Below are 27,941 nucleotides of genomic sequence, written 5' to 3'. Positions count from 1 at the left end.
CTTTGGTCCCTCTAGCGCCCTCTTTGTCACTCTAGCGGCGTCTTTGGTCACTCCAGCGGCCTCTTTTGTCGCTCTAGCGGCCTCTTTTGTCACTCAAGCGGCTTCTTTTGTCGCTCTAGCGGCCTGTTTTGTCGCTCTAGTTGCCTCTTTGGTCACTCTAGGGGCCTCTTTCGTCGCTCCAGCAGCCTCTTATGTCGCTCTAGCGGCCTCTTTTGTCGATCTAGCGGCCTCTTTTGTCGATCTAGTGGCCTCTTTTGTCACTCTAGTGGCCTCTTTGGTCACACTAGCGGCCTCTTTGATCACACCAGCGGCCACTTTTGTCGCTCTAGCAGCCTCTTTCGTTTCTCTATTGGCTTCTTTGGTCGCTCTAGTGGCCTCTTTGGTCACTCTAGTGGCCTCTTTGTACGCTCTAGTGGCCTCTTTGTACGCTCTAGTGGCCTCTTTGGTCGCTCTAGCGGCCTCCTTTGTCGCTCTAGCTACCTCAGCGGCCTCTTTTGTCGCTCCAGCGGCCTCTTTTGTCGCTCTAGCGGCCTCTTTGGTCGCTCTAGCACCTCTTTGGTCGCTCTAGTGGCCTCTTTGGTCATTCTAGCGGCCTCTTTGGTCATTCTAGCGGCCTCTTTTGTCACTCTAGCGGCTTCTTTTGTCGCTCTAGCGGCCTGTTTTGTCGCTCTAGGTGCCTCTTTGGTCACTCTAGGGGCCTCTTTTGTCGCTCCAGCGGCCTCTTATGTCGCTCTAGCGGCCTCTTTTGTCGATCTAGTGGCCTCTTTTGTCACTCTAGTGGCCTCTTTGGTCGCGCTAGTGGCCTCTTTGGTCGCTCTATTGGCCTCTTTGGTCACACTAGCGGCCTCTTTGATCACACCAGCGGCCACTTTTGTTGCTCTAGCAGTCTCTTTGGTTTCTCTATTGGCCTCTTTGGTCGCTCTAGTGGCCTCTTTGGTCACAATAGTGGCCTCTTTGGTCACTCTAGAGGCCTCTTTGGTCGCTCTAGTGGCCTCTTTGGTCGCTCCAGTGGCCTCTTTGGTCGCTCTAGTGGCCTCTTTGGTCGCTCTAGCGGCCTCCTTTGTTGCTCTAGCTGCCTCTGTTGTCGTTCTAGCTGCCTAGTGGCCTCTTTGGTCGCTCTAGCGGCCTCCTTTGTTGCTCTAGCTGCCTCTGTTGTCGTTCTAGCTGCCTCTTTGGTCGCTCTAGTGGCCTCTTTGGTCGCTCTAGCTGCCTCTTTTGTCGCTCTAGCTGCCTCTATGGTCGCTCTAGCTGCCTCCTTGGTCGCTCTAGCTGCCTCTATGGTCGCTCTAGCGGCCTCTTTGGTTGCTCTTGTGGCCTCTTTGGTCACTCTAGAGGACCATGATGTCTCCTTCCTCATCTCTTCCTTTCAGGTCCACAGGTTAAGCGTGGCCACCTTTCCCTACATCACTGTCTAACCGTCCTACATTCACTCATCATAAACTGTTCTTCTCTGATTCATCGTGGCAAGCAGCCTGCAGTGCTGCTACTCACCACACATTGCTCTAATCTTTACCTTGGGTGCACCCAAGGCCTGACATCCATTGGCGTACAATACCACGCGCACTGCCTGCGGTGGTCCGTCCTCTCCATCCAGTGCTGAGATAACCCTCTGCTCTCGCATCGCCCATCAAGCGTCAAGACCCCTGGGCCTTCCTAACACCACAGGTGTGTGAAGGACCCCATCAGTATATAAACCATGACATGATGTAGTGTAACGCTTAACTCCTAAAGTGAAGTTCGCCACCAAAAGCGTTTCTTGATGTTGGATACACGTGTTGTTTTGTAACTCAGTGGTGCTCCTTCTATAGACCCCAAGAGGATGAAATGCCGGGGGGCTCCTGCCAGGAACCGCGTCAGTGACCAAACAGTGGCCCCTGCAGTGGATGCATTAGTTCACTGAGCCACCAGACTAGGTAATGTGGCGACAGTACAACACATCATGACTTATGTGCCGAAGCAGCGAATCCCAGGTGTTGGCAGGGAAAAAACACCTGTTCTGCATTCCTGGGGTTTCTTAAAGCCAAAGGCCTTGTGTGGCCACTAGAGTAGATCACTTGAATGCTCTGAGCTTCGGTCTTTGGAGAAAACCCCTAGATATGTTACAGAAAAGCAGAAGCTATTGGCATGCATTATGGTTTGGTGGTTGCCTCAGGTTGTTTGTAATACAACCTCTTAAGTTCACTGTGCCATCTGTTCAACTTTTCCCATCTATGTCCAGAATATAGCCCATCTCTCTACTGCATCAGAGTCCTGCTTTAGCCATTTTTAGGCCTCGGCTACACAGCACATCCTCTGTGCTGCAAGACATATTGTTTAAAATTCAATAGGCTTACAACCTGCCCACAGCATACCATTAATTGTTTTCGTTGTCGCTCTCATTCGCAATTTTACGATTGATTAGCTCCCATAGGCTACCCTTCCTTTCTTGTGTTAGCTCCTCACTGGAGCATGGACCAAGTGCGTGTTCTTCCTCATCTGTGTTCTTCCTAGTCTTTTGCAACACACTATATTATTTATTTTATAAGCACTTCTGTATTATTCCAGGACATGCTATGTGGTTTCCTACTTTTAACACAGGTATACAGCTTCTTATTTATGTTACTTTTTCCCTATCTGCCGTCTCTATTGATGCTTTAATTACTTACATCTACAATTGTACTATTCTATGCCACTCAACTCTACTCTATGCTACTCCACTCTATGCACACTAAATGCCAGTCCATTCTATTATACTCTAGTCTATACCCCTCTCCACTCTACTGTACACCACTGCATGCCATTCTACGCCACTTGTCTCTGCGCCATCTCACTCTACTATGTTCCACTCCTCTTCACTCCACACAATGTTGTTATACGGCCCTCCACTCTATGCCAATCTATACCATTCTCCTCTAGGCCATTCTACTCTATGCCAGTCTACTTCACCTTACTCTGTGCCACTCTACTCTACCCCATTCTACCCTATGTCACTCCAGGCCACTCTATTCTATGCCAATCGACTCTAATGCACCCCACTGTATGCCACACTACTCTACGTCACTCCATGCCACTCTATTCAATGCCAATCCACTCTACCCCACTCTATGCAACTCTACACCACTCTACCCTATATCACTCCATTCTAGTCTACGCCACTCCACTGTACTCTACGCCACTCCATGCCACTCAACTCCACACCATGCCACTCTAACACACTCTACTCTTCTCTACTCTATGCAACTCCACTCTCCTCTACACCACTCCACTCCACACCGTGCCACACTACTCTACACCACTCCATTCCACACATTGCCACTCTACGGGACTCTACTCTATGCCACTCTTCTCTACCTCACTCCACTCAAATTCGCTCTACTCCACTGCACCCCACTCTACTCTATGCCACTCTACTCGACTCCACGCCACACCACTCTACTCCATCCCAGCCTACTCCACTGCACCCCACTCTACTCTATGCCACTCTACTTGACTCCACGCCACTCCACTCTACTCCATCCCAGCCTACTCCACTGCACCCCACTCTACTCCAAGCCACTCCACTCTACTCCAAGCCACTCCTTTCTACTCCATCCCAGCGTACTCCACTTCACCCCACTGTACTTTATGCTACTCCACTCTATTATAAACCACTCTACCCTACTCTACTCCACTCTACGCCAGACCACTCTATGCCACTTTATTCTACAGCACTCCATTGCACACAATGGCACTCTACAGCACTCTACTCAACGCCACTCTTCTCTACACCACTCCACTCAAATTCACTCTACTCCACTGCACCCTACTCAACCTCACTCTACTCTATGCCACTCCAACCCCACTATACTTTATGCCACTGTACCCTACGCCCCTCCACTCTATGCCACAGTACTCCATTCTCATCTACGCAACTCCACACCACTCCACTCTACACCAATCTACTCCACTTTCCTCTGCAGCACTCTTCTATAGGCCACTCTGCTCTATGCCACAGCACTAACTTTTAGCCATGCTGAACAGCAGGCACGCTGTGTACAACATGGCTAAAAGACATTGGCAAAGCCAGCAGCTCTCACAAAGATAAGACCTATTCGCTTTGCCAATGCTTGTTCAAATTGCAATCAGCGGTGAGGGGATGTCCTGTTCTCACACAGACCGTTTAGAAGTATGGATTCAACACTTCGCTGCTCGCACCACAGGAAGTTTACTTCCTTCTTATTTTCGGCAGTTGTTTTTATATATAGCGACCCCAAGAGCCTCAATACCCCCAGGTTCAGCGATCTCGCCTTTACTAGAACAGAATGTGTAAAGTGACGTAAGTGTTTGTAGCTCCGTGTACAGGTATGTGTAGCTCTGTGGACAGGTGTACTTCAGGATACAGCTGGACTCACTCTTGCCTGTCCTCTTTCTACTGTAGTGACCCGGTTAAAACCTCAAGTCAGTGCCCAGACACCAGCCTCACCTGTCCTGAGAAGATCGAGTGAGCCTCAGCTCTGCCCGGAGAATAACAACAAACCCATATGTGCCCATTCGGTGCCCTGCCAGGGGTACGTGCATGCTTCATCTCCAGTGCCCAGCTATCCTCCTTCGGACAGTGGGCAATACTGCCATCTGAGACCCGCCTCTCCAGCTGACAGGGACCATCCCACTCATGACTCTCCCGTGAGGCAGGCTCCACCCAAGGGCTACTTGGATAGACTAAGGGCCGACGATAGTCGAGCGTGTGGGAACCATGTAGCAGAGAACGGATCCGGGTCCAAGGATGGGCGTGATGGGGCTGGCTTTGTAACTCCAACGGTGGAGAGTCAGTCCACATTTACACCCTCACAGTTCAAGTCACTGCTGATTCCACTTGAGAACAAACCCCTGGAGATGGCTGTCCTCAAGAAGGTGAAAGAACTCTTGGCAGATGTGGATGCAAAGACCATCGCCGGACACATCACTATGGCAGATTGTCAGGTAAGCGCCACCCCCTACTGTTGAATGCGCGGCAGAATGGTGATAACACTTTTGATAGGTGGGCAAGACAGTGGTCAAGGAGAGGGTCTGAACATGCGATAGGTGGATCACAACTCAGACCCAACGCGGGAGGAGGTCCCATTTCTTGAGGGACACTAGGGGCTTTGTAGCTGGGGTTAGGTTTTTCAGCGCTCAAGTAGCAGGTGGAAAGATTCAGGGTGGTGTCATGTTGAATGAGTGTGTAAGGGCTGCTGGTATGGTATTTGTCCTTTTGTAATAAGCATTTAGCCGCTGGTGGTGTTATTAGTCTCAGCATTACTGTACTGAATGTGTTGACATGTGCTGGTGATGCAGTTACCTAGTGCTCTATTGCGTGCATATGGGCTTGCCGTACTGCAACGCTTAATGCTGTAATTAGACGGACGGCTGGTGGTGTGCTTTCTCAGGGGTGTAACAAGCATGCATAGCTGGGCGTGCTGTTCTTCAGTCCAGGTTAGAGTGCCTGGGGTTGCTGGTGCTGTCCCTCTCAGCCCTGCGGTGGGTAGGTAGTTGCTCGCATTGTGGGTCCCGTTAGAGATGGAGTGAGGGTAGTGGCAGATGTTAAGAAGTTGAAGACTTTGTCCTAATGAGAAAGCGCTTCACTTTACTACGTCAGGGTTGGGTATCACGAACCCTGCTGTGCTGCAGTGACTTTGTCTTCATTTCCACAAGCAGTTGTATGAACGTTTGGTATACGTTTGCCTTGCTCTGTTGTGTGCTATGGACTGAAAAGAAGGGTAGAGACCTTTGAGGTAGCTGGGAGAGTCATTCTGATTCCCTGACGCCCTTTGACGTAGCTGCAAGAGTGATGGAGTTTCTTGATTTCCGAATGTCTTTTGTCTTAGTTGGGAGAGTAGTGACGTATCTTGTTTCTGATGTCCTGTGACATAGCTGGGAAACTCATGATGTGTCTTGATTTCCTGATGCCCTTTGATGTAGCTGGGTGAGTCTAAGGCCCTGATTACAAGTTTAGGCGTTATTCATCGCACATGATAAATAAAAATACCACGGGGTACGTTACTTATTGTGTGCGAAAAATAACACCTATTACGAGTTTGTGGGGAATAACATGCAGGTTCGAGGCATGTGTGCTGTAGATCACATGCTTTGCATGCTCCTGCCATCTAGTGTTGGGTCCGGATGTTTTCAAGCTGTTTTTCTTCGAAGTAGTTTTTCCAGTCATGAAGTAGGCGACTCCTCCTTTCGGTGATAAGGCACATGGGCATCGACTCCATTGTTAGATTGTTTTTTTCCGCCATCGGGTTCGGACTTGAATTGCTGCGCTCTGGTTCGGCACCGTTTCTCCGGTTTCCTTCAGTGTGCAAGGCGCTCACCCTCGACAGTATTGTTTTCAATCGCGTAATCTTATTCTCCACGTATCTTATTTACTGAAAAAACCCTCTTTCGATCAGGTAGCTCGCGGAAGGCCGTTGGGCCTACCCCCGTCGGGCCGCCTCGCAGTAGATGGAATGGACTCCATTTAAATTTTGCCCTGGGTGCCACGCGTAGTTTCCGCGCACTGACTCAGACGAACTGCGCAATCTATGCTTGTTTCCGGAGCACAGCGAACAGGACTGCAACGTTTCTAAGGCTTTGCAATCCAAGAAAACGCTTTGCGACCGTCCGGCTCAACATCGCGACATGCGAAGCCAACACACAAGTTCCATTCCAGACCTTTTCAGAGAAGATACGGCGCAAGAAGCCAGAGACGCCATGGGAGCCGAGGAGGAACATGACCCGATCTCCATCTCCAACTATGGCTCCAAGGGGGACGAAGACATCCAGCAAGGGCAGTGTACCGTGAGTCCAAATCCTCTTTTTCCCCAAAGTCCACCTCAGGCCAAGAAGAAGGCTCCGGTCCAACCCCCGCCTCCGGGCCACGGTCGGCACAGAGAACATGTTTCGGACGCCCCGCCCTCTGGCTCGGCACCAAAACATACCCAAAAGCCTTCCGGCTCTGAACAGTTGTTCAAAAACGGCCACCGAGCCAAAACCTTCAGGGTCGAAGTCAGAGACAGGCTCCATCCCACCCCCTTCAACGCCGAAAACGTCTTGGGATCTGAAATCCTCGACATCCAAAGCCCCGGCACCCAAAAACACGGGCACCCAAACAAATGGATGTGCCAATTCCATCCAAAGAACAACATTTTGATGCTCCACCCTCCAAACCGGATCCGAAACAGCGGGAGCTATATATTCACCCTACAATTAGACATAGTACCACAAAGGTGACAATAAAATGCAAACCTGAGACAGAAAAGGTCTACTACATTCCTTTAAAAAGGAAAAATGCGGGTACTAACCCTTCTCCTCCTCCTCTTCCATCACCTCCTTCTCAGTTTCAACCTTTACTAATTTCACCTGAACACTCACCACCACATACACCTGAAGGTCAGGATGATGGGGCTGGGGACAATGAGCCAATACTCGCAGACCGTTGGACAGATTACAGCACCAGTTCCCCCACAGGGAAAGATCCTGATCTGTACCCTACCAAGCCCTCTCCACCGGACGACATATATATAGAACTGCTGGGTAGAGCTGCTAACTACCATGGGGTTCAGCTGCATAAGGAATCCCTGGAAGAGGATTTCCTTTTCAAGACCCTTAGTCACACACACAAGTCCTCACACACACTTCCCATACTCAAGGGTATGATCAGGCATGTGGACAATATTTTTAATAACACCATCAGGGTACTTAGCATCACCCCTAGGGTAGACCAGAAGTATAAGCCGGCACCATCAGATCCGGCATACATAAAGAGGCAGTTACCATTAGATTCCTTGGTAACTGGCACACAAAAGGGCCAATTCACAAACAACAGGAGATGCGTCACCCCCAGATAAAGAATCAAAGCTGATTGGCGCTCTGAGGAAGAGGGCAGCCTCTCAGGCTGCAAACTTCTGGCGCATCTCTAATGCACAAACGCTGCTCGCAAGGTATGACAGGTCGCATTGGGACGAGATGGAGCAGTTGCTCCAATTTCTACCTGATGAACTGAAGTCCAAAGCGCGGAGTGACAGCTCATTTCAAATAATTCAATCAGGTGCGTGGTAGATGCTGCAGACACTGCTGCTAGAGCTGTGAACACCTGCGTCCTTTTAAGAAGGCATGCCTGACTACGTATTTCAAGATTCAAACCAGAGGTTCAACCTTCTATCCTGAACACACCGTTCGATAAGGAACGCCTATTTGGCCCTGTGGTAGATTCATCATTGGAAAAAATGAAGGAGGACACAGAAGTGGCTAAATCCATGGGAGCCCTTCAATTAACACCAGGACGTGGTTCTTTTTGCCGCTCCTTCTACCTCGGAGGATCTAAAAGTACCTCCTCAGACAATACTACCACCACGTATAAAGGCAACAATCAACCTTCTGCCTCTATTGGTTACTTCAGAGGGGGTTACGGAGGCAACAATGGCAAGGGTAGAGGCTCAAATACACGCGCCTCCTCCTCCAACACCAAACAGTGACTTCCCTACACTACAGGTTCAGTGACTAAATATCGAGGGACATAATGTAGAATGCCCAAAATATCGACTCCAAAATATCGAAGTACAGAATATAGAATCCCTATCTACAAACAGTTAAGTACTAAAATATCGATTCCAAAATATAGAATGTTAAAATATAGTTCGCTAAAATATCGAATTTTTTAAATGTATTAAAATTATATAAAAGTAATAAAATATTAAAAACAATTAAATAAAACATACATAGTGAGAGCGTAAAAATTACTATTCCCACTCCAGTGAGTGCAACAGTAGGGAAAACGTTGGATAGCGTAGGGGTAAAAATTACTATTCCCACTCCAAAGAGTGCAATAGTAGGGAAAGCGTTGGATAGCGGGAGGGTAAAAATTACTATTCCCACTCCAGTGAGTGCAACAGTAGGGAAAGCCTTGGATAGCGTAGGGGTAAAATTTACTATTCCCACTGCAAAGAGTGCAACAGTAGGGAAAGCGTTGGATAGCGGGAGGGTAAAAATTACTATTCCCACTCCAGTTAGTGTAACAGTAGGGAAAGCTTTGGATAGTGTAGGGGTAAAAATTACTATTCCCACTCCAGAGAGTGCAACAGTAGGGAAAGCGTTGGATAGCGGGAGGGTAAAAATTACTACTCCCACTCCAGTGAGTGCAACAGTAGGGTAAGCGTTGGAAAGCAGGAGGGTAAAAATTACTATTCCCACTCCAGAGAGTGCAACAGTAGGGAAAGCGTTGGATAGTGGGAGGGTAAAAATTACTATTCCCACTCCTGAGAGTGCAACAGTAGGGAAAGTAATGATTTAATATTAAAATAAGATTAAATTAATTATCAATACCAATAAAACATTCATTAAAAATAATTACCAATTAATAAAAATTAATTCCATTGAAAAAAAGTAATTACCAATTAATTGAAATTAATTATCAATACATATAAATAAAAATTTATATTTACTTTATTACAATTAAATTACTTCCCACCCAGTTCCCCTATAAACCCACAACCCACTCCCAATAATAAAAAATACAATTACCATTATTATCAATTAATCAATTAACGGAAATTAATTAGCAATTAATAAAAAATTAATTAGCAATTAATAAAAATTAATTACCAAATAATAATTATCAATTAATTATCAATACACATAAATAAAAATTAATATTTACTTTATTACAATTAAATTGCTTCCCACCCAAGTCCCCTATAAACCCACAACCCGCTCCTAATAATAAAAAATACAATTAACATAATTATCAATTAATCAATTAATAAAAATTAATTACCAATTAATAAAAAATAATTACCAATTAATAATTAATTACCAATCAATTAATTATTAATACATATAAATAAAAATTAATATTTAATTTACTATAATTACATTTATTCCCACTCTATTCCCCTATAAACCTACAACCCGCTACGGAATTAAATTACGCAAAAATTAAATTACATACCATTCATTACTTAAAAAAAATTAAACATACATTACAAAAATAATACATAATTTTAACACATATACTACCATACATAACACTAAAAAAAAAAATCGATATTATGGATATCTATATCTATATTTTAAATTCGATATTAAGGAATTTCATACCTCAATTTCGATATTCTGTCCTATCTATATTTTGGAGTCGATATTCTGTCCTTTCTATATTTTGGATTCTATATTTTGGTCGTTCACCACACTACCTCCGACCAACACCTGTCGGGGGGCGCCTTTCACATTTCCTACCCGTCTGGCAGTCCATAACTTCAGACAAAAGTGTACTAGAGATTATCCGTTCTGCTTAATGCCTGGAGTTCACCAACAATCCTCCAAACATTCCCCCACGGTCACACAAACTCTCACCTGATCACTTACACCTCCTCAAACAAGAGGTTCAGTCTCTCCTTTTAAAAGGGGCTCTAGAGCCCGTACCACTACAATACCACGGGTTGGGAGTATACTCCTTTTACTTTCTCATACCCAAAAAGGACGGTTCTCTCAGACCTATCTTGGACCTCAAAGAATTAAATCTTTGCATACAGTCAGACCATTTGCACATGGTAACACTTCAACAAGTACTACCACTTCTGCAACAGGCCGACTTTCTGTCTACTCTAGACTTAAAGGACGCCTATTTTCATATTCCAATACATCCCGTTCATCGCTAATTTCTCAGATTTGTGGTAGTGTGTCAACATTTCCAATTCGCATGGGAAGAAGTCCATACGAATCGCATTGGGAATAATTCCCCACACATTCTCGGGTCGGAAAATGTGTCCGACACGTCCCCGGACGATTTACCGTACAAATGTGAAAAGTGAAGTCCGACCGCGCAAGTACGATCCATCCCGTGCGTCCGATGTTACAACCGTATGGAAAAAACACCGTCCGCACTGAACTCCCATAGCAACCATGGAGACATGTGCCCGCATACGCGCCGAACACCCCCCCCCCCAGCCCCCGTATGTACGCGCCGAACCACCCCCCCAGCCCTTGTACGTACGCGCCAAACCCCCCCCAGCCCCCGTAAGTACGCGCCGAACCCCCACCTGTGTATGTACACCAGTGTACGTACGCACCGTACACCCACCCATGTATGTACACCCGTGTATGTACGGCGCGAACCCCTAGCGCACCGTTCCCCCACATACACGGGTGGGGGTACGGTGCGTACGTACACTGGTGTACATACACGGGTGGGGGTACGGTGCGTACGTACACTGGTGTACATACACGGGTGGGGGTTCGGCGCGTACGTACACTGGTGTACATACACGGGTGGGGGTACGGCACGTACGTACACTGGTGTACATACACAGGTGGGGGTTCGGCGCGTACGTACACTGGTGTACATACACGGGTGGAGGTACGGTGCGTACGTACACTGGTGTACATACACAGGTGGGGGTTCGGCACGTACGTACACTGGTGTACATACACGGGTGGAGGTACGGTGCGTACGTACACTGGTGTACATACACGGGTGGGGGTTCAGCGCGTACTTACGGGGGCTGGGGGGGATTCGGCGCGTACTTACGGGGGCTGGGGGGGGTTCGGCGCGTACTTACGGGGGCTGGGGGTGGGGTTCGGCGCGTACCGGGCCCCCAATTCCGCTCGCATCGCGCCGTACTTCGCTTTTCCGGCACTTTTTGGGTGCCGTAAAAATATTGCCGTCCGGACTGGTGTCGGTTCGAATCGTACTTCCTTGTTTGTGAAACGGAGCCTGACTGTGTCCCGACGTCACGTCGGCGCTTTCCCGGATCACATTTGTATGTATATTTTCGTCGGTCGGTGTTTTTTACGAATCGTACGGAAATGGTGTTTCCGTGCGAATCGTATTTCCATGTTTGTAATGTTTTTTTACCGGGTACGAGTCGGACAGAGAAAGCCCTCCGACCGACGGTTCGTACCCGGTTTTTCCAGGATCGGAATCGGCACCAATGTGTTGAAATCGCATCTCCAACCTTTCAACACTCAAAAATACATAAGAGCTACTTTAGATACTCAAAAGGCTCTGGCCTTTCCCAATGCAGCCAGAATTCGCAACATTCAGGCGCTAGTTCTGCAGTTTCAATCCAATACCTTGCTTTCAAGTCTGGTGTATATGCAACTACTGGAAATTATGGTATCTTGCATCATAATCGTTCCCCATGCCAGACTGCACAAGCGTCCACTTCAAGAATGCTTAGCCAGTCAGTGGAACCAGTCACAAGGTCTATTGACCGATCTAGTGTTGGTAAGCAGACGTACTCATCGCTCTCTGCAGTGGTGGAACCCACAAAATTTATCAAAAGGACAGCCCTTTTTAGACTCAGTTCCACAGACAATGCTAACAGCGGACGCCTTCCTCACTGGCTGGGGGGCTCATCTTCGGCACGACATAGTGCAAGGTCTGTGGAGTCAACAGCGACAAACTCTCCACATAAAACTATCTGGAGCTGCTAGCAGTGTTTCTAGCACTCAAAGCATTTCAGATTCACCTGGTGGGCAAAGCTGTTCTAGTTCGCACCAACAACATGACAGCTATATATTACATACAAAAAAAGGGGGAGGGACACACTGTCCAACTGTAACACTTATACCACGACATTTGGATGTGGGCCGTTCTCCACAAACTCTATCTCCTAGTGGAACACCTCCCAGGAGTGAATAATCAGATTGACGATCTCCTCAGCAGACAGAGGCAGCAAATACGCGAATGGGAACTTCACCCTCAGGTTATCCTCCCACACTTTCAAAGTTGGGGAGTTCCTCAAATAGATCTTTTTGCCACACATCAAAAAACAAAATGCCCAAACTTCGCCCCCAGGCATCCACACCCGCTCTCCAAAGGCAATGCACTATGGATGAACTGGTCAGGGATATTTGCTTACGCTTTTCCGCCTCTCCCACTCATTGCATTAGTGGTTCAGAAGCTCAGACAAACATCCCTCACAATGATCCTAGTAGCTCCCACATGGGCCGGTCAACTGTGGTTCACGACCCCGTTGGAGCTGTCACTAGTTCCACATCAAAGGCTGCACCTAACATCCAGTCTCCTCACACAGAACCATGGAGAAATCAGACACCCAGATCCCAAACAATGGAACCTCACGATCTGGCTCCTGAAGTCAGAGAGTTTGGTTATCTGAACCCTCCACCAGACTGTATAAACATCATGAGCGAGGCCAGAAGGCCCACTACAAGAGCCTGTTACGCAGCTAAATGGAAACGCTTTGTTATTTATTGCAATAACAACAACGTCAACCCTCTTGATGCTTCTATACAAAACATCATCTACTATCTGTTACACTTGCAGCAGCCGGGATTGGCTTACACCTCCATCTAGTTACATCTCACTGCAATGGCTGCGTATCTACAAAATAGGCAAAATTTTTCGCTTTTCAGAGTGCCCGTAATCAAAGCTTTCATGGAAGGACTTGAGTCATACCACCAAGACTCCCACCTGCCCCAGTGTGGAATCTTAACATAGTCCTCACAAGATTAATGGGCCGTCCTTTTGAACTCATGCATAAATGTTAGCCACAGTTTCTCTCTTGGAAAACCGCTTTCCTCATTGCAATCACTTCACTGAGGAGAGTGGGTGGACTACAGGCACTAACCATACAAAAACCTTTTTTTCCAATTACACAGAGACAAAGTGGTTCTTCGTACTAATCCCAAATTTCTACCTAAGGTAGCATCTGCCTTTCATATCAATGAGTCGGTTCAATTACCAGTATTCTTTCCTCAACCTGATTCCGTGGCAGAATGAGCTCTACACACCTTAGATGTCAGAAGAGCCCTTTTATATTACATTGAAAGAACAAAATTATTCCGTAAGACTAAACAACTTTTCTTTGCTTTTGCACCACCACACAAGCGCAATCCCATATCCAAGTCAGGTATTGCCAGATGGATTGTTAAACGCATTCAGACTTGTTATGCAAAAGCAAAGAGAACTTTAACAATACCCCCTAGAGCGCATTCCACTCGCAAAATAGGGGCTATTATGGCTTTCCCAGGGAACATCCCCTTAGTTGACATTTGTAAAGCTGCAACATGGTCTACAGAGCACACATTCACCAGACATTATTGTGTAGATGTGTTAGCCAGACAACAAGCTAATGTGGGCCAGGCAATGCTTAGAACACTATTTCAGACAACTCCAGTAGCTACAGGTTAGCCACCGCTTTGGGAGATTACTGCTGTATAATCTATGCAAAGCATGTGATCTACAGATCACATGCCTCCAACGAAAAATGCTACTTACCCAGTAAGCATCTGTTCTTTGCATGTAGAGTTGGAGATTCACATGAGCCCACCCGGCTCCCCGGGTACCTATACCTGTTGCAGTTCTTTCTTCACTTATATACATACGCATGGACATCTCTATTCTTTACTTACTAACTCCGGGGCATATTATCAAGGACGGCGTTAAAATTATCGCTGGTTTAGCAGTAATTCCAATAGAAGCCCATGTTCACACCAGAACATGAACTTCTATTGGAATTCTCAAGGGCATATTATCAAGCCCATTATCGCCGCTTTAGCGGCAGTTTTCTGCCGCTAAACCGGCAATAATTTATAACGCCGTCCTTGATAATATGCCCCTCCGTTCTCACCCTCTGCAGGAAAACAATCTAACAATGGAGTCGATACCCACGTGCACTATCACCGAAAGGAGGAGTCTCCTTACCTCATGACTGGAAAGACTTCTTCGAAGAAAAATAACTTGCAAACATCTGGACCCAATATTAGATGGCAAGAGTATGCAAAGCATGTGAATCTACAGCTCTACATGCCAAGAACAGATGCTTACTGGGTAAGTAACATTTTCCATTTTGGTGTTTAAAGCACTAAAATCTGCATGGTACAGTAAATACTGTCCAACATCAGGGTTAACCTGCTGACATTTAACAACAGTTGAGGTATTTAACACATCCAATAATGATTGGATTTCTTAAATATAGCCAAACTCGTACTTCCGAACAGTGCTTAAACAGGGGTTGACACACAGTTCAGAATTTACCAGCCCACTTATAAGCAGGGTCCAGATGTTTCTTGGTTCCCGATGTCCTTTGATGTAGTTGGGACAGTCATGAGGTTTCTTAGTTCCCAATGTCCATTGACGCAGCTAACTGGGTCATGGGGTTTCTTGGTTCCCTATGTTCTTTGATGTAGTTGGGACTGTCATGAAGTTTCTTGGTTTTCGATGTCCTTTGATGTAGTTCAGAGAGTCATGAAGTTTCTTGTTTCCCAATGTCCTTTGATGTAGTTCAGAGAGTCATGAAGTTTCTTGTTTCCCAATGTCCTTTGACGTAGTTGGGAGAGTCATGAGGTTTCTCGGTTCCTAATAGTTTTTGACGTAGTTGGGAGAGTCATGAGGTTTCTTGGTTCCTAATGTCTTCTGACGTAGTTGGGAGAGTCTTGAGGTCTCTCGGTTCCTAATGTCTTTTGACGTAGTTGGGAGAGTCTTGAGGTTTCTTGGTTCCTAATGTCTTCTGACGTAGTTGGGAGAGTCATGAGGTTTCTTGGTTCCTAATGTCTTCTGACGTAGTTGGGAGAGTCTTGAGGTCTCTCGGTTCCTAATGTCTTTTGACGTAGTAGGGAGAGTCTTGAGGTTTCTTGGTTCCTAATGTCTTCTGACGTAGTTGGGAGAGTCTTGAGGTTTCTTGGTTCCCAATCTCTATTGACTGAGCTGACATGTGGTTTCTCCGTTCTCTGATATCCTTTGATGCAGCTGAGTGAATCTTAAGGTTTCGTGGTTCTCTGATGTACTATAATGTAGCAGGGATAGTCCTCAGAATTCTTGGTTCCCTATTGTCCTTGCAGGCCATTGCTTATGTTTCATGAAGAGGGATATTTGCTCCCCCAATGTTTTTTGGGGTGCTGGATTGGATATGTTTGGTTCTTCATTCTCCAGGGTGCTTCAAGATGCCTGGGTCGAATAAAGAGGGTACTTTGTCCCCTAATATCCTTTGAGGTTTCAGTTCGGGGTTAATGAAGAGGGCTTGTGGTCCATCCCACAGACCATGGAAGTGGTTGTGGGAAAAGGGTTTTAATTTTCCAAAATTATTTGGAGATGGGTCGGTTGGCAGATGAGTGATCTGTATTCTACAATTTTCTTGAAGCTAACTCAGTATAGTTTTGGGGGACAGAGCAAGAGTCGTTTTGCATCCCCTATATCCTTGGATGTATTTGTGTTTGGCAAAGGATTTTTATCAAATTAATATAAAAATCATGGAGGTTCCCAGGTTGTGTAGGGTAGAAAGCTTTCCGCTTCCCTAGTGACCTGGGAGAAGACTGGGTTTGTTGTGTGAGGGAGGTTCTGGGAGCGGGCTGGGTTTATTGTGTGAGGGAGGTCCTGGGAGCAGGCTGGGTTCATTGTGTGAGGGAGGTTCTGGGAGCGGGCTGGGTTCATTGTGTGAGGGAGGTTCTGGAAGCGGGCTGGGTTCATTGTGTGAGGGAGGTTCTGGCAGCGGGCTGGGTTCATTGTGTGAGGGAGGTCCTGGGAGCGGGCTGGGTTCATTGAGTGAGGGAGGTTCTGGGAGTGGGCTGGGTTTATTGTGTGAGGGAGGTTCTGGGAGCGGGCTGGGTTCATTGTGTGAGGGAGGTCCTGGGAGCGGGCTGGGTTCATTGAGTGAGGGAGGTTCTGGGAGTGGGCTGGGTTTATTGTGTGAGGGAGGTTCTGGGAGCAAGCCGGGGTTCATTGTGTGAGGGAGGTTCTGGGAGCAGGCTGGCTTCATTGTGTGAGGGAGGTTCTGGGAGCGGGCTGGGTTCATTGTGTGAGGGAGGTTCTGGGAGCGGGCTGGGTTCATTGTGTGAGGGAGGTCCTGGGAGCGGGCTGGGTTCATTGAGTGAGGGAGGTTCTGGGAGTGGGCTGGGTTTATTGTGTGAGGGAGGTTCTGGGAGCAGGCTGGGTTCATTGTGTGAGGGAGGTCCTGGGAGCGGGCTGGGTTCATTGAGTGAGGGAGGTTCTGGGAGTGGGCTGGGTTTATTGTGTGAGGGAGGTTCTGGGAGCGAGCCAGGGTTCATTGTGTGAGGGAGGTTCTGGGAGCGGGCTGGCTTCATTGTGTGAGGGAGGTTCTGGGAGCGGGCTGGGTTCATTGTGTGAGGGAGGTTCTGGGAGCGGGCTGGGTTCATTGTGTGAGGGAGGTTCTGGGAGCAGGCTGGCTTCATTGTGTGAGGGAGGACCTGGGAGCGGGCTGGGTTCATTGAGTGAGGGAGGTTCTGGAAGCGGGCTGGGTTCATTGTGTGAGGGAGGTCCTGGGAGCGGGCTGGGTTCATTGTGTGAGGAAGGTTCTGGGAGCGGGCTGACTTCATTGTGTGAGGGAGGTCCTGGGAGCGGGCTGGGTTCATTGTGTGAGGGAGGTCCTAAGAGTGGGCTGAGTTCATTGTGTGAGGGAGGTTCTGGGAGCGGGCTGGGTTCAGTGCGTGAGGGAGGTTCTGGGAGCAGGCTGGGTTCACTGTGTGAGGGAGGTTCTGGGAGCGGGCTGGGCACACTGTGTGAGGAAGGTTCTAGGAGCGGGCTGGGTTCATTGTGTGAGGGAGGTCCTAAGAGTGGGCTGGGTTCATTGTGTGAGGGAGGTTCTGGGAGCGGGCTGGGTTCATTGTGTGAGGGAGGTCCTGGAAGTGGGCTGGGTTCATTGAGTGAGGGAGGTTCTGGGAGCGGGCTGGGTTTATTGTGTGAGGGAGGTTCTGGGAGTGGGCTGGGTTTATTGTGTGAGGGAGGTTCTGGGAGCGGGCTGGGTTCATTGTGTGAGGGAGGTCCTGGGAGCGGGCTGGGTTCATTGAGTGAGGGAGGTTCTGGGAGTGGGCTGGGTTTATTGTGTGAGGGAGGTTCTGGGAGCGGGCTGGGTTCATTGTGTGAGGGAGGTCCTGGGAGCGGGCTGGGTTCATTGAGTGAGGGAGGCTCTGGAAGCGGGCTGGGTTCATTGTGTGAGGGAGGTCCTGGGAGCGGGCTGGGTTCATTGTGTGAGGAAGGTTCTGGGAGCGGGCTGACTTCATTGTGTGAGGGAGGTCCTGGGAGCGGGCTGGGTTCATTGTGTGAGGGAGGTCCTAAGAGTGGGCTGAGTTCATTGTGTGAGGGAGGTTCTGGGAGCGGGCTGGGTTCACTGCGTGAGGGAGGTTCTGGGAACAGGCTGGGTTCACTGTGTGAGGGAGGTTCTGGGAGCGGGCTGGGCACACTGTGAGGAAGGTTCTAGGAGCGGGCTGGGTTCATTGTGTGAGGGAGATCCTAAGAGTGGGCTGGGTTCATTGTGTGAGGGAGGTTCTGGGAGCGGGCTGGGTTCATTGTGTGAGGGAGGTCCTGGGAGCGGGCTGGGTTCATTGAGTGAGGGAGGTTCTGGGAGTGGGCTGGGTTTATTGTGTGAGGGAGGTTCTGGGAGCAAGCCGGGGTTCATTGTGTGAGGGAGGTTCTGGGAGCGGGCTGGCTTCATTGTGTGAGGGAGGTTCTGGGAGCGGGCTGGGTTCATTGTGTGAGGGAGGTTCTGGGAGCGGGCTGGGTTCATTGTGTGAGGGAGGTTCTGGGAGTGGGCTGGGTTTCTTGTGTGAGGGAGGTTCTGGGAGCGGGCTGGGTTCATTGTGTGAGGGAGGTCCTGGGAGCGGGCTGGGTTCATTGAGTGAGGGAGGTTCTGGGAGTGGGCTGGGTTTATTGTGTGAGGGAGGTTCTGGGAGCGAGCCGGGGTTCATTGTGTGAGGGAGGTTCTGGGAGCAGGCTGGCTTCATTGTGTGAGGGAGTTTCTGGGAGCGGGCTGGGTTCATTGTGTGAGGGAGGTTCTGGGAGCGGGCTGGGTTCATTGTGTGAGGGAGGTCCTGGGAGCGGGCTGGCTTCATTGTGTGAGGAAGGTTCTGGGAGCGGGCTGGGTTCATTGAGTGAGGGAGGTTCTGGAAGCGGGCTGGGTTCATTGTGTGAGGGAGGTCCTGGGAGCGGGCTGGGTTCATTGTGTGAGGGAGGTCCTGGGATCAGGCTGGGTTCATTGTGTGAGGGAGGTCCTAAGAGCGGGCTGGGTTCATTGTGTGAGGGAGGTCCTAAGAGTGGGCTGGGTTCATTGTGTGAGGGAGGTTCTGGGAGCGGGCTGGGTTCATTGTGTGAGGGAGGTCCTGGGAGCGGGCTGGGTTTATTGTGTGAGGAAGGTTCTGGGAGCGGGCTGGCTTCATTGTGTGAGGGAGGTCCTGGGAGCAGGCTGGGTTCATTGAGTGAGGGAGGTTCTGGGAGTGGGCTGGGTTTATTGTGTGAGGGAGGTTCTGGGAGTGGGCTGGGTTTATTGTGCGAGGGAGGTTCTGGGAGCGGGCTGGGTTCATTGTGTGAGGGAGGTCCTGGGAGCGGGAAGGGTTCACTGTGTGAGGCCAGCTCTGGGAACGGCCTGGGTTTTTTGTGTGAGGCAGGCTCTGGGAGCGGACTGGCTTCATTGTGTGAGGAAGGTTCTGGGAGCGAGCTGGCTTCATTGTGTGAGGCAGGCTCTGGGAGCGGGCTGGGTTCATTGTGTGAGGGAGGTTCTGGGAGCGGGCTGGGTTCATTGTGTGAGGGAGGTCCTAAGAGTGGGCTGAGTTCATTGTGTGAGGAAGGTTCTAGGAGCAGGCTGGGTTCATTGTGTGAGGGAGGTCCTAAGAGTGGGCTGAGTTCATTGTGTGAGGAAGGTTCTGGGAGCGGGCTGGGTTCACTGCGTGAGGGAGGTTCTGGGAGCGGGCTGGGTTCACTCTGTGAGGGAGGTTCTCGGAGCGGGCTGGTCACACTGTGTGAGAGAGGTTCTGGGAGCGGGCTGGTTTCATTGAGTGAGGAACGTTCTGGGAGCGGGCTGGGTTCATTGTGTGAGGGAGGTTCTGGGAGCGGGCTGGGTTCATTGTGTGAGGGAGGTTCTGGGAGCGGGCTGGGTTCATTGAGTGAGGGAGGTTCTGGGAGCGGGCTGGGTTCATTGTCTGAGGGAGGTTCTGAGAGCGGGCTGGGTTCATTGTCTGAGGGAGGTTCTGGTAGCGGGCTGGGTTTGTTGTGTGAGGGAGGTTCTGGGAGCGGGCTGGATTCATTGTGTGAGGGGGGTTCTGGGTGCGGGCTGGGTTTGTTGTGTGAGGGAGGTTCTGGGAGCAGGCTGGATTCATTGTGTGAGGGCGTTCCTGGGAGCGGGCTGGCTTCGTTGTGCGAGGGAGGTTCTTGGTTTTGCAATGGTCTTTGAGGCGAGGGCTGCATGAAGGGTCTTTTTAGGTCGTCCACGGTGCTTTTTGGTACAGTAAGATTTGGGGGTGAATGAAGAAGCTATTTGTTTGAAATGCTCTTCGAGGCAGGTTTTTTTAGTTCTTCGATGTCCTGGAAGACTCCATGAGTAATGATAATAAATGACTCCCACAAATCCAGCAGGAAACCTGAGGAAGGGTAAATATATCTCAAGGTATGTGGTCAGGGAACAAGCCAGCTGCACATTTTACTGAATCAGCCCAACTTGTACTGAAAGGGAGGAGAACCCGAGGACACCAGAGCAGCAAATAAAAATATTCAACAGATTATTTCAGATAATCAGGCTACCAACTTGTGGACTCTCTGGCTCAAGGAAAGCGAGCCACATCCAAGCACCAATTCAAGCAGATTTAGTTTGAGTGTGATGACACTGGCAGAGCCAAGCCTGAGGTCAAAGCGGTCAAATGCCATGACAAACGTGAACCCTCCTGGAGAATTTAGGGGCTTTACCCTCTGTCTTCCAGAACAACCCTGAGACCTTTAGAAAATCCACTGAGCAATCAAAACAAATATCAAAGTGAGAAAATCACTCTAGCCACACAAATTTCACGTTAGACTAGCAGCTACCATGTAGGGGAACCAGAGAGACCACGGCCAAGCACCCAGACAACAGAAGCAAGAGGTCTCAAGTCCACACACCCATGGAGAACCAGAGGGACCTCAGCCAAGCACCCCGACAACAGAAACAAGAGGTCCCAAGTCCACACACCAATGGAGAACCAGAAAGACCGTGGCCAAGCACCCCGACAACAGAAGCAAGAAGTCCCAAGTCCACACACCCATGGAGAACCAGAGAGACCTCGGCCAAGCACCCGACACCCGACAACAGAAGCAAGAGGTCCCAAGTCCACACACCCATGGAGAACCAGAGGGACCTCGGCCAAGCACCCCGACAACAGAAGCAAGAGGTCCCAAGTTCACACACCCATGGAGAACCAGAGGAACCTCGGCCAAGCACCCCCGCAACAGAAGCAAGAGGTCCCAAGTCCACACACCCATGGAGAACCAGAGGGACCTCGGCCAAGCACCCCGACAACAGATGCAAGAGGTCCCAAGTCCACACACCCATGGAGAACCAGAGAGATCTCGGCCAAGCACCCGACACCCGACAACAGAAGCAAGAGGTCCCAAGTAAACACATGCCATGGAGAACCTGAGGGACCTCGGCCAAGCACCCCGACAACAGAAGCAAGAGGTCCCAAGTCCACACACCCATGGAGAACCAGAGGGACCGCTGCCAAGCACCCGACACCCGACAACAGAAGCAAGAGGTCCCAAGTCCACACACCCATGGAGAACCAGAGGGACCTCGGCCAAGCACCCCGACAACAGAAGCAAGCGGTCCAAAGTGCACACACCCATGGAGAACCAGAGGGACCTCGGCCAAGCACCCCCGCAACAGAAGCAAGAGGTCCCAAGTCCACACACCCATGGAGAACCAGAGGGACCGCGGCCAAGCACCCGACATCCGACAACAGAAGCAAGAGGTCCCAAGTCCACACACCCATGGAGAACCAGAGGGACCTCGGCCAAGTACCCCGACAACAGAAGCATGAGGTCCCAAGTCCACACACCCACGGAGAACCAGAGAGACCTCGGCCAAGCACCCCGACAACAGAAGCAAGAGGCCCCAAATCCACACACCCATGGAGAACTAGAGAGACCTTGGCCAAGCACACCCGCAACAGAAGCAAGAGGTCCCAAGTCCACACACCCAGAGAGAACCAGAGGGACCACTGCCAAGCACCCGACACCCGACAACAGAAGCAAGAGGTCCCAAGTCCACACACCCACAGAGAACCAGAGATACCTCGGCCAAACACCCTGACAACAGAAGGAAGAGGTCCCAAATCCACACACCCATGGAGAACCAGAGGGACTGCTGCCAAGCACCCGACACCGGACAACAGAAGCAAGAGGTCCCAAGTCCACTCACCCATGGAGAACCAGAGAGACCTCGGCCAAGCACCCCGACAACAGAAGCAAGAGGCCCCAAATCCACACACCCATGGAGAACTAGAGAGACCTTGGCCAAGCACCCCGCAACAGAAGCAAGAGGTCCCAAGTCCACACACCCATGGAGAACCAGAGGGACCGCTGCCAAGCACCCGACACCCGACAACAGAGGCAAGAGGTCCCAAGTCCACACACCCATGGAGAACCAGAGGAACCTCGGCCAAGCACCCCTGCAACAGAAGCAAGAGGTCCCAAGTCCACACACCCATGGAGAACCAGAGGCACCTCGGCCAAGCACCCCCGCAACAAAAGCAAGAGGTCCCAGGTCCACACACCCACAGAGAACCAGAGGGACCTTGGCCAAGCACCCCGACAACAGAAGCAAGAGGTCCCAAGTCCACACACCCATGGAGAACCAGAGGGACCTCGGACAAGCACCCCGACAACAGATGCAAGAGGTCCTAAGTCCACACACCCATGGAGAACCAGAGAGATCTCGGCCAAGCACCCGACACCCGACAACAGAAGCAAAAGGTCCCAAGTAAACACACCCATGGAGAACCAGAGGGACCTCGGCCAAGCACCCCGACATCAGAAGCAAGAGGTCCCAAGTCCACACACCCATGGAGAACCAGAGGGACCGCTGCCAAGCACCCGACACCCGACAACAGAAGCAAGAGGTCCCAAGTCCACACACCCATGGAGAACCAGAGGGACCTCGGCCAAGCACCCCGACAACAGAAGCAAGCGGTCCAAAGTCCACACACCCATGGAGAACCAGAGGGACCTCAGCCAAGCACCCCCGCAACAGAAGCAAGAGGTCCCAAGTCCACACACCCATGGAGAACCAGAGGGACCGCGGCCAAGCACCCGTCATCCGACAACAGAAGCAAGACGTCCCAAGTCCACACACCCATGGAGAACCAGAGGGACCTCGGCCAAGTACCCCGACAACAGAAGCATGAGGTCCCAAATCCACACACGCATGGAGAACTAGAGAGACCTTGGCCAAGCACCCCCGCAACAGAAGCAAGAGGTCCCAAGTCCACACACCCATGGAGAACCAGAGGGACCGCTGCCAAGCACCCGACACCCGACAACAGAAGCAAGAGGTCCCAAGTCCACCCACCCACGGAGAACCAGAGAGACCTCGGCCAAACACCCTGACAACAGAAGCAAGAGGTCCCAAGTCCACACACCCATGGAGAACCAGAGGGACCGCTGCCAAGCACCCGACACCCGACAACAGAAGCAAGAGGTCCCAAGTCCACACACCCATGAAGGTGAGAGTGGCGCTGGATGGTCTTGTGAAGCCAAAGTCCCATCGACCTTAGAATCCATAGAGTATCACTGGCCATAGGGTAGGACTCCATGTGAACTGTGCCTCGTGTGTGGGGACTTCAAAGCTCATTGAGGCTGGAACTTGGACCCTCATGGTGCTAGATCTTGGGTCTTCTCTGTGTATCCTATACTTAAGTGGACTGTTTTTGAAGACCCTTTCATTTCATGAGGTAAAAGGCTGACTGGACATTTGCGTTATTCAGTGTAATACATGGATTCTGCCCCTCCTGTAGTAAGGCTCAAAAGCTCGTCCTTGCTATCCTGAAGGAGTCACGTGCATGAAGGGAGGGAGGCAGGATCGTCAGAGGATGCAGCCACTAACCTCTGACTGCCCATAATCCCAAGAAAGACACCCACAGTGATGATGGGTTTAGGGTGAGTGTGGGGTGAGGTGAAGGTATGCCATCCTCAGGTGGGAAGGACTCGTTAATTGAGCTGGTGGGGGTGGGGCTACCCTAGGTTCTGTGTCACTTGAACACAAGGTTTCCAGACTTGGGCTAAGTTTTAAGAAAACGAGTGCCTTCTGGGAGTTGCAGTCTTCTTTTGTTTAATGACCTACATAGAATAAAGGGCCAGATAATTAGAAATGTAAAGCTCAGCACTGTATAACTGGTGTCCTCATGGGGGTCGGGAGGGCTGAGGGTGGTGCAGGCAAAGGAATGCCTAATTCAGTTGGCGGGTGGGGGCTGTCATCTAAAAGCTGTGTGTGGGGGGCATGAAGGGTTCCTTCCTGCCTATGTTTTTAGAGGACTGAAGTGATATTGAGGCCTTTTATTTGTGAATCCGGGGGTTTGGCTGAAGAGGGTATGTGTTGGGGTTTACAGATAGCATAGTGAGTGAGTGGGTGCTGTTGTGGGGAAGGGGTAATTTACTCCATGATGTTATGGGGTGAGGTGGTGAGCCCCCTTTCCCGTGTGGAAGTCAGAGGGCGGATTTATGTGTAGCAGCTAGTGGGGTGTTCGAGGAGAGTTAGGGTTCCTAGGTGGGGCGAGGGGCTTCCTGATGTGGTCAAATTGTGCTATAGCAAGTGATGGGCAGTGGCTTGTGGCGAGCATTCCGGTGACCGGCTTCCTGAAACATTGTAGGGATCCCTCCATGACGCTGCTGGTCCCCTCCGTACCCCCACCTTCCTTTCAGCCATCAGTGGGACTCGTATCCATCTCCTTTTGTTGGCAGGTTGCTAGGATACTGGGCGTTACCAAGGAGATGCAGATGCTCATGGGAGTGGACTCGGGCATGGAGCTGCTGACGCTGCCACATGGACAACAGCTCCGGCTTGACCTCCTTGAACGGTAGGTGTAAAGGCACCATGGGCAACCGTGAGGCTGCCGCGGCTGTAGGTGAGTCGGAATAGCTGTGAGCAAAGCCAACACCCTCAACCTTGAGGTTTTGACATGGCTGTAGGTGAGCAAAGCCGACATCTGCAAATGTGAGGCCGACATAAGTGTAGATGAGCCGACATAGCTGTGAGCAAAGCTGTCATGGGCAACAGTGAAACTGTAGGTCAGCGATATGGCTGTGATATGAATGAACCGCTCATCTGCAGGCAAGGCCAACATTTATTTATTGAGCTTTGTGTAGCGTGAGCTTGACCCGAGGGTATCAGGGCACTTTACAGAGTTAAAACAGCAGTAATTACAAGAGTTGCATATAGAGTAAATAAAAATATCTAGTTACAGTATATAAAAGAAGTATACGATAGGCAGTAGGATATGAAAACAACATGGATTTGAGGTAGTTTATGGTGGTAGTTACGAGGGTGGAGATAGTAGAGGCACTGTGTTCCCAGAGGTAGTGGTGCTCAGATTTGTTTGGAGGATGTGAGGTAGGACCATCAGTCCGGTCAGATGGCTTTGGGGGCTAATTAAGGTATTTATTGAGAAGAGGAAGTTTAAGTTTCTTCCTGAAGTGGGAGAATGATTGACTGTCAGATAGATCCTGCGGCAGCGCGTTCCAGATTCTGGAAGCGTTCCTGGAGAAGGAGCGGGTGCAAGATTTTCCTTTCTTAAATTTGGCTGTAATCAGGAGTAGACTGTTAGAGATTTCAAGAGATCTCTTTTGTCCGTCTTTTGATAGTTTGTTTGCAAGTTAGGCAGGTGTTTCCGTGTAGAGAGCTTTGTGGCTTGTGCAGGCAGTTTTGAATATACGTCTTGCCTCGTTGGTGGCCAGTTGAGTTTCTAGAGAGTCGGAGTGGTGTGCTCAAAGCGACTCTGCCCCGACAGTAGTGTAGCTGCTGCGAGGAGTGTAGCTTTCAAAGGGGCTAGGTGAATTTTTGGGGTGCCCGTGACTGTTGCGTTACTGTACTCCCGCCTGGAGAGGACTAAGGATTGCACAACAGTCTTTAGGTCTTCAATGGGGGTGAGGGGTTTGACTTTTTTAAGGTGTTTCAATGTGTAGAAGGTACCTTTAGCAGAGTCATTGATAAGCTCTCTCATGTCCAGTGTAATCCCCAGAGATTTGACAGAGTGAGGGATGGATAGTTTGCAGTTTAATGCAGAGACGATGTCGATCCATATATCTACGGGAGGGGACTTGTTCGAGGCACATGAGCTGTAAATCATATGCTGTGCATAGATCGCCATCTAGTGTTGGGACCGGCTGTTTAGACTTTGTTTCTCTTCGAAGAAGTCTTTCCAGTCACAAGGTAGGTGACTCTTCCTTTCGGTGATTGTGCGCATGGGCATCGACTGCATTGTTAGATTGTTTTTTTCCGCCATCGGGTTCGGACGTCTATCGTTGCGCTCCGGTTCGACACCGTTTCTCCAATTTCCCTCGGTGCACAAGATACTCACCTTTGGTGGTATTGTTTTCGATCACGTCTCCCTATTGTGTATCGTAATTACTTAAAATAATCTTTCAAACGGGAAGTTTGTGGAAGGCCGTCGGGTCGACCTGCAGTCGATGGAACAAACTCCCTTTAAACTCTGCCCTCGGTGCCACGCGAAATACCCGCGCACCGATTCACATGAAGTGTGTAATCTGTGTTTGTCCCCCGAACACAGAGAACAAGACTGCAATGCGTGCCAGGCTTTACGCTCTAAGAAAACACTTTGCGACCGTCGGACTCGACATCACAACATGCAGAGCCAGCACACAAGCTCCATTCCAGACATCTTCGGTCATCAGTCAGACGAAGAGGCCGGCTAGGCCATGGGAACAGAGGCGGAGCAGGAGCCGGTCGCCATCTCAGAATTCGAATGTGACCAAGAGGAGGACATCCCACATGGTCAACGTACCGTGTGTACAACTCCCCCCTCAGCCCAAGAAACAATTTAAATTTAGAAGAAGGCTCTGGTCCAACCCGCGCCCTCGGGCCCCGGTCGAGATCGAGACCACGCTTCTGATGCCCCGCCCTCTGTCTCGGCACCAAAGCATACCAAAAAGCCTTCTGGGTCCGAAAGACTCCCTCCAAACTGAGTTCGGAGCCCAGACCTTCGGGTTTGAAACACAAGTCCGGCACCGACTCCCACCATTCGGCCCTGAAAAAATCATCAGATCCGAAGACATCAACGGTTTCGACTCCAGCACCAAAAATGTCAGCGCCAAAACAGACAGAAGTGCAGAAAACAACTACAAAGCCCTGTTTCGATGCCCCAATTGAAAAACCGGGTCAGAAAAAAAAGCTTTTGTATATCCATCCACAGACTGGCCATATCTCCCCTAAAGTGACTCTGAAAAGAAGGGCTGATGCAGAAGAAGAATCTGTACTGGGGTAAATGTATGACATTGCTCTGCATTCTGTCCATCCAATGTTGTTTTTGCATTTGTCACCCCGAGTGGGATGGGTATGACCAGACCTGGGTCCCTTGCTCTACATGCCACTGGAGTCAAGCTATCCTGGCTGAAGAGGGGTGAAACACCTAAACCGGTCCCAGGATGTGGTTACCAGTCCAGGGAGGAACTGGCCTGGCAGTTCGGACTGGACTGTTCCCATTAGGCACAGGGTCAAGACTATGGCTGGGTTCAAACTGGAATGGCATGGTGAGCCCAAAAACGATGGATTTAGGCCCAGATCTCTGTACTGGGGTGAATGTATGACATTGTTCTGCATTCTGTCCATCAATTGTTGTTTTTGCATTTGTCACCCCGAGTGGGACGGGTATGCCCAGACATGGGTACCGTGCTCTCCATGCCACTGGAATCAAGCTATCCTGGCTGAAGAAGGGTGAAACCCCAAAACCGGTCCTAGGATGTTTGTTTCCAGTCCAGGGAGGACCTGGCCTGGCAGTTCGGCTGGACTGTTCCCATGAGGCACAGGGTCAAGACTGATTTGCATATGGCTGGGTTCAAACTGGAATGGCATGGTGAGCAAACAAACGATGGATTTAGGCCCAGATCTCTGTACTGGGGTGAATGTATGACATTGTTCTGCATTCTGTCCATCAACTGTTTTTGCATTTGTCACCCCGAGTGGGACGGGTATGCTCAGACGTGAGTCCCGTGCTCTCCATGCCACTGGAATCAAGCT

The 27,941-nt window shown here is 50.0% G+C and overlaps 1 protein-coding gene across 2 annotated transcripts in view; it reads left to right on the top strand.

Annotated features, from left to right (window-relative positions):
* SH2D3C (SH2 domain containing 3C) overlaps positions 1–27,941 on the top strand; it is a 363,972-nt gene that overhangs the window by 281,044 nt on the left and 54,987 nt on the right. For both annotated transcript variants that reach the window (XM_085614137.1, XM_085614136.1), the window contains 2 exons: positions 4,397–4,938; positions 24,650–24,765. In XM_085614137.1, coding sequence (XP_085470263.1) covers positions 4,397–4,938; positions 24,650–24,765 — 658 coding nt within the window. The remainder of the gene's footprint in view (positions 1–4,396; positions 4,939–24,649; positions 24,766–27,941) is intronic.

This window comes from Triturus cristatus, chromosome 1_2 (assembly GCF_964204655.1).
Source record: "Triturus cristatus chromosome 1_2, aTriCri1.1, whole genome shotgun sequence".
NCBI lineage: Eukaryota > Metazoa > Chordata > Amphibia > Caudata > Salamandridae > Triturus > Triturus cristatus.
Note: the sequence above shows the minus strand (reverse complement) of the source record. Positions and strands in the feature narration are given on the sequence as shown.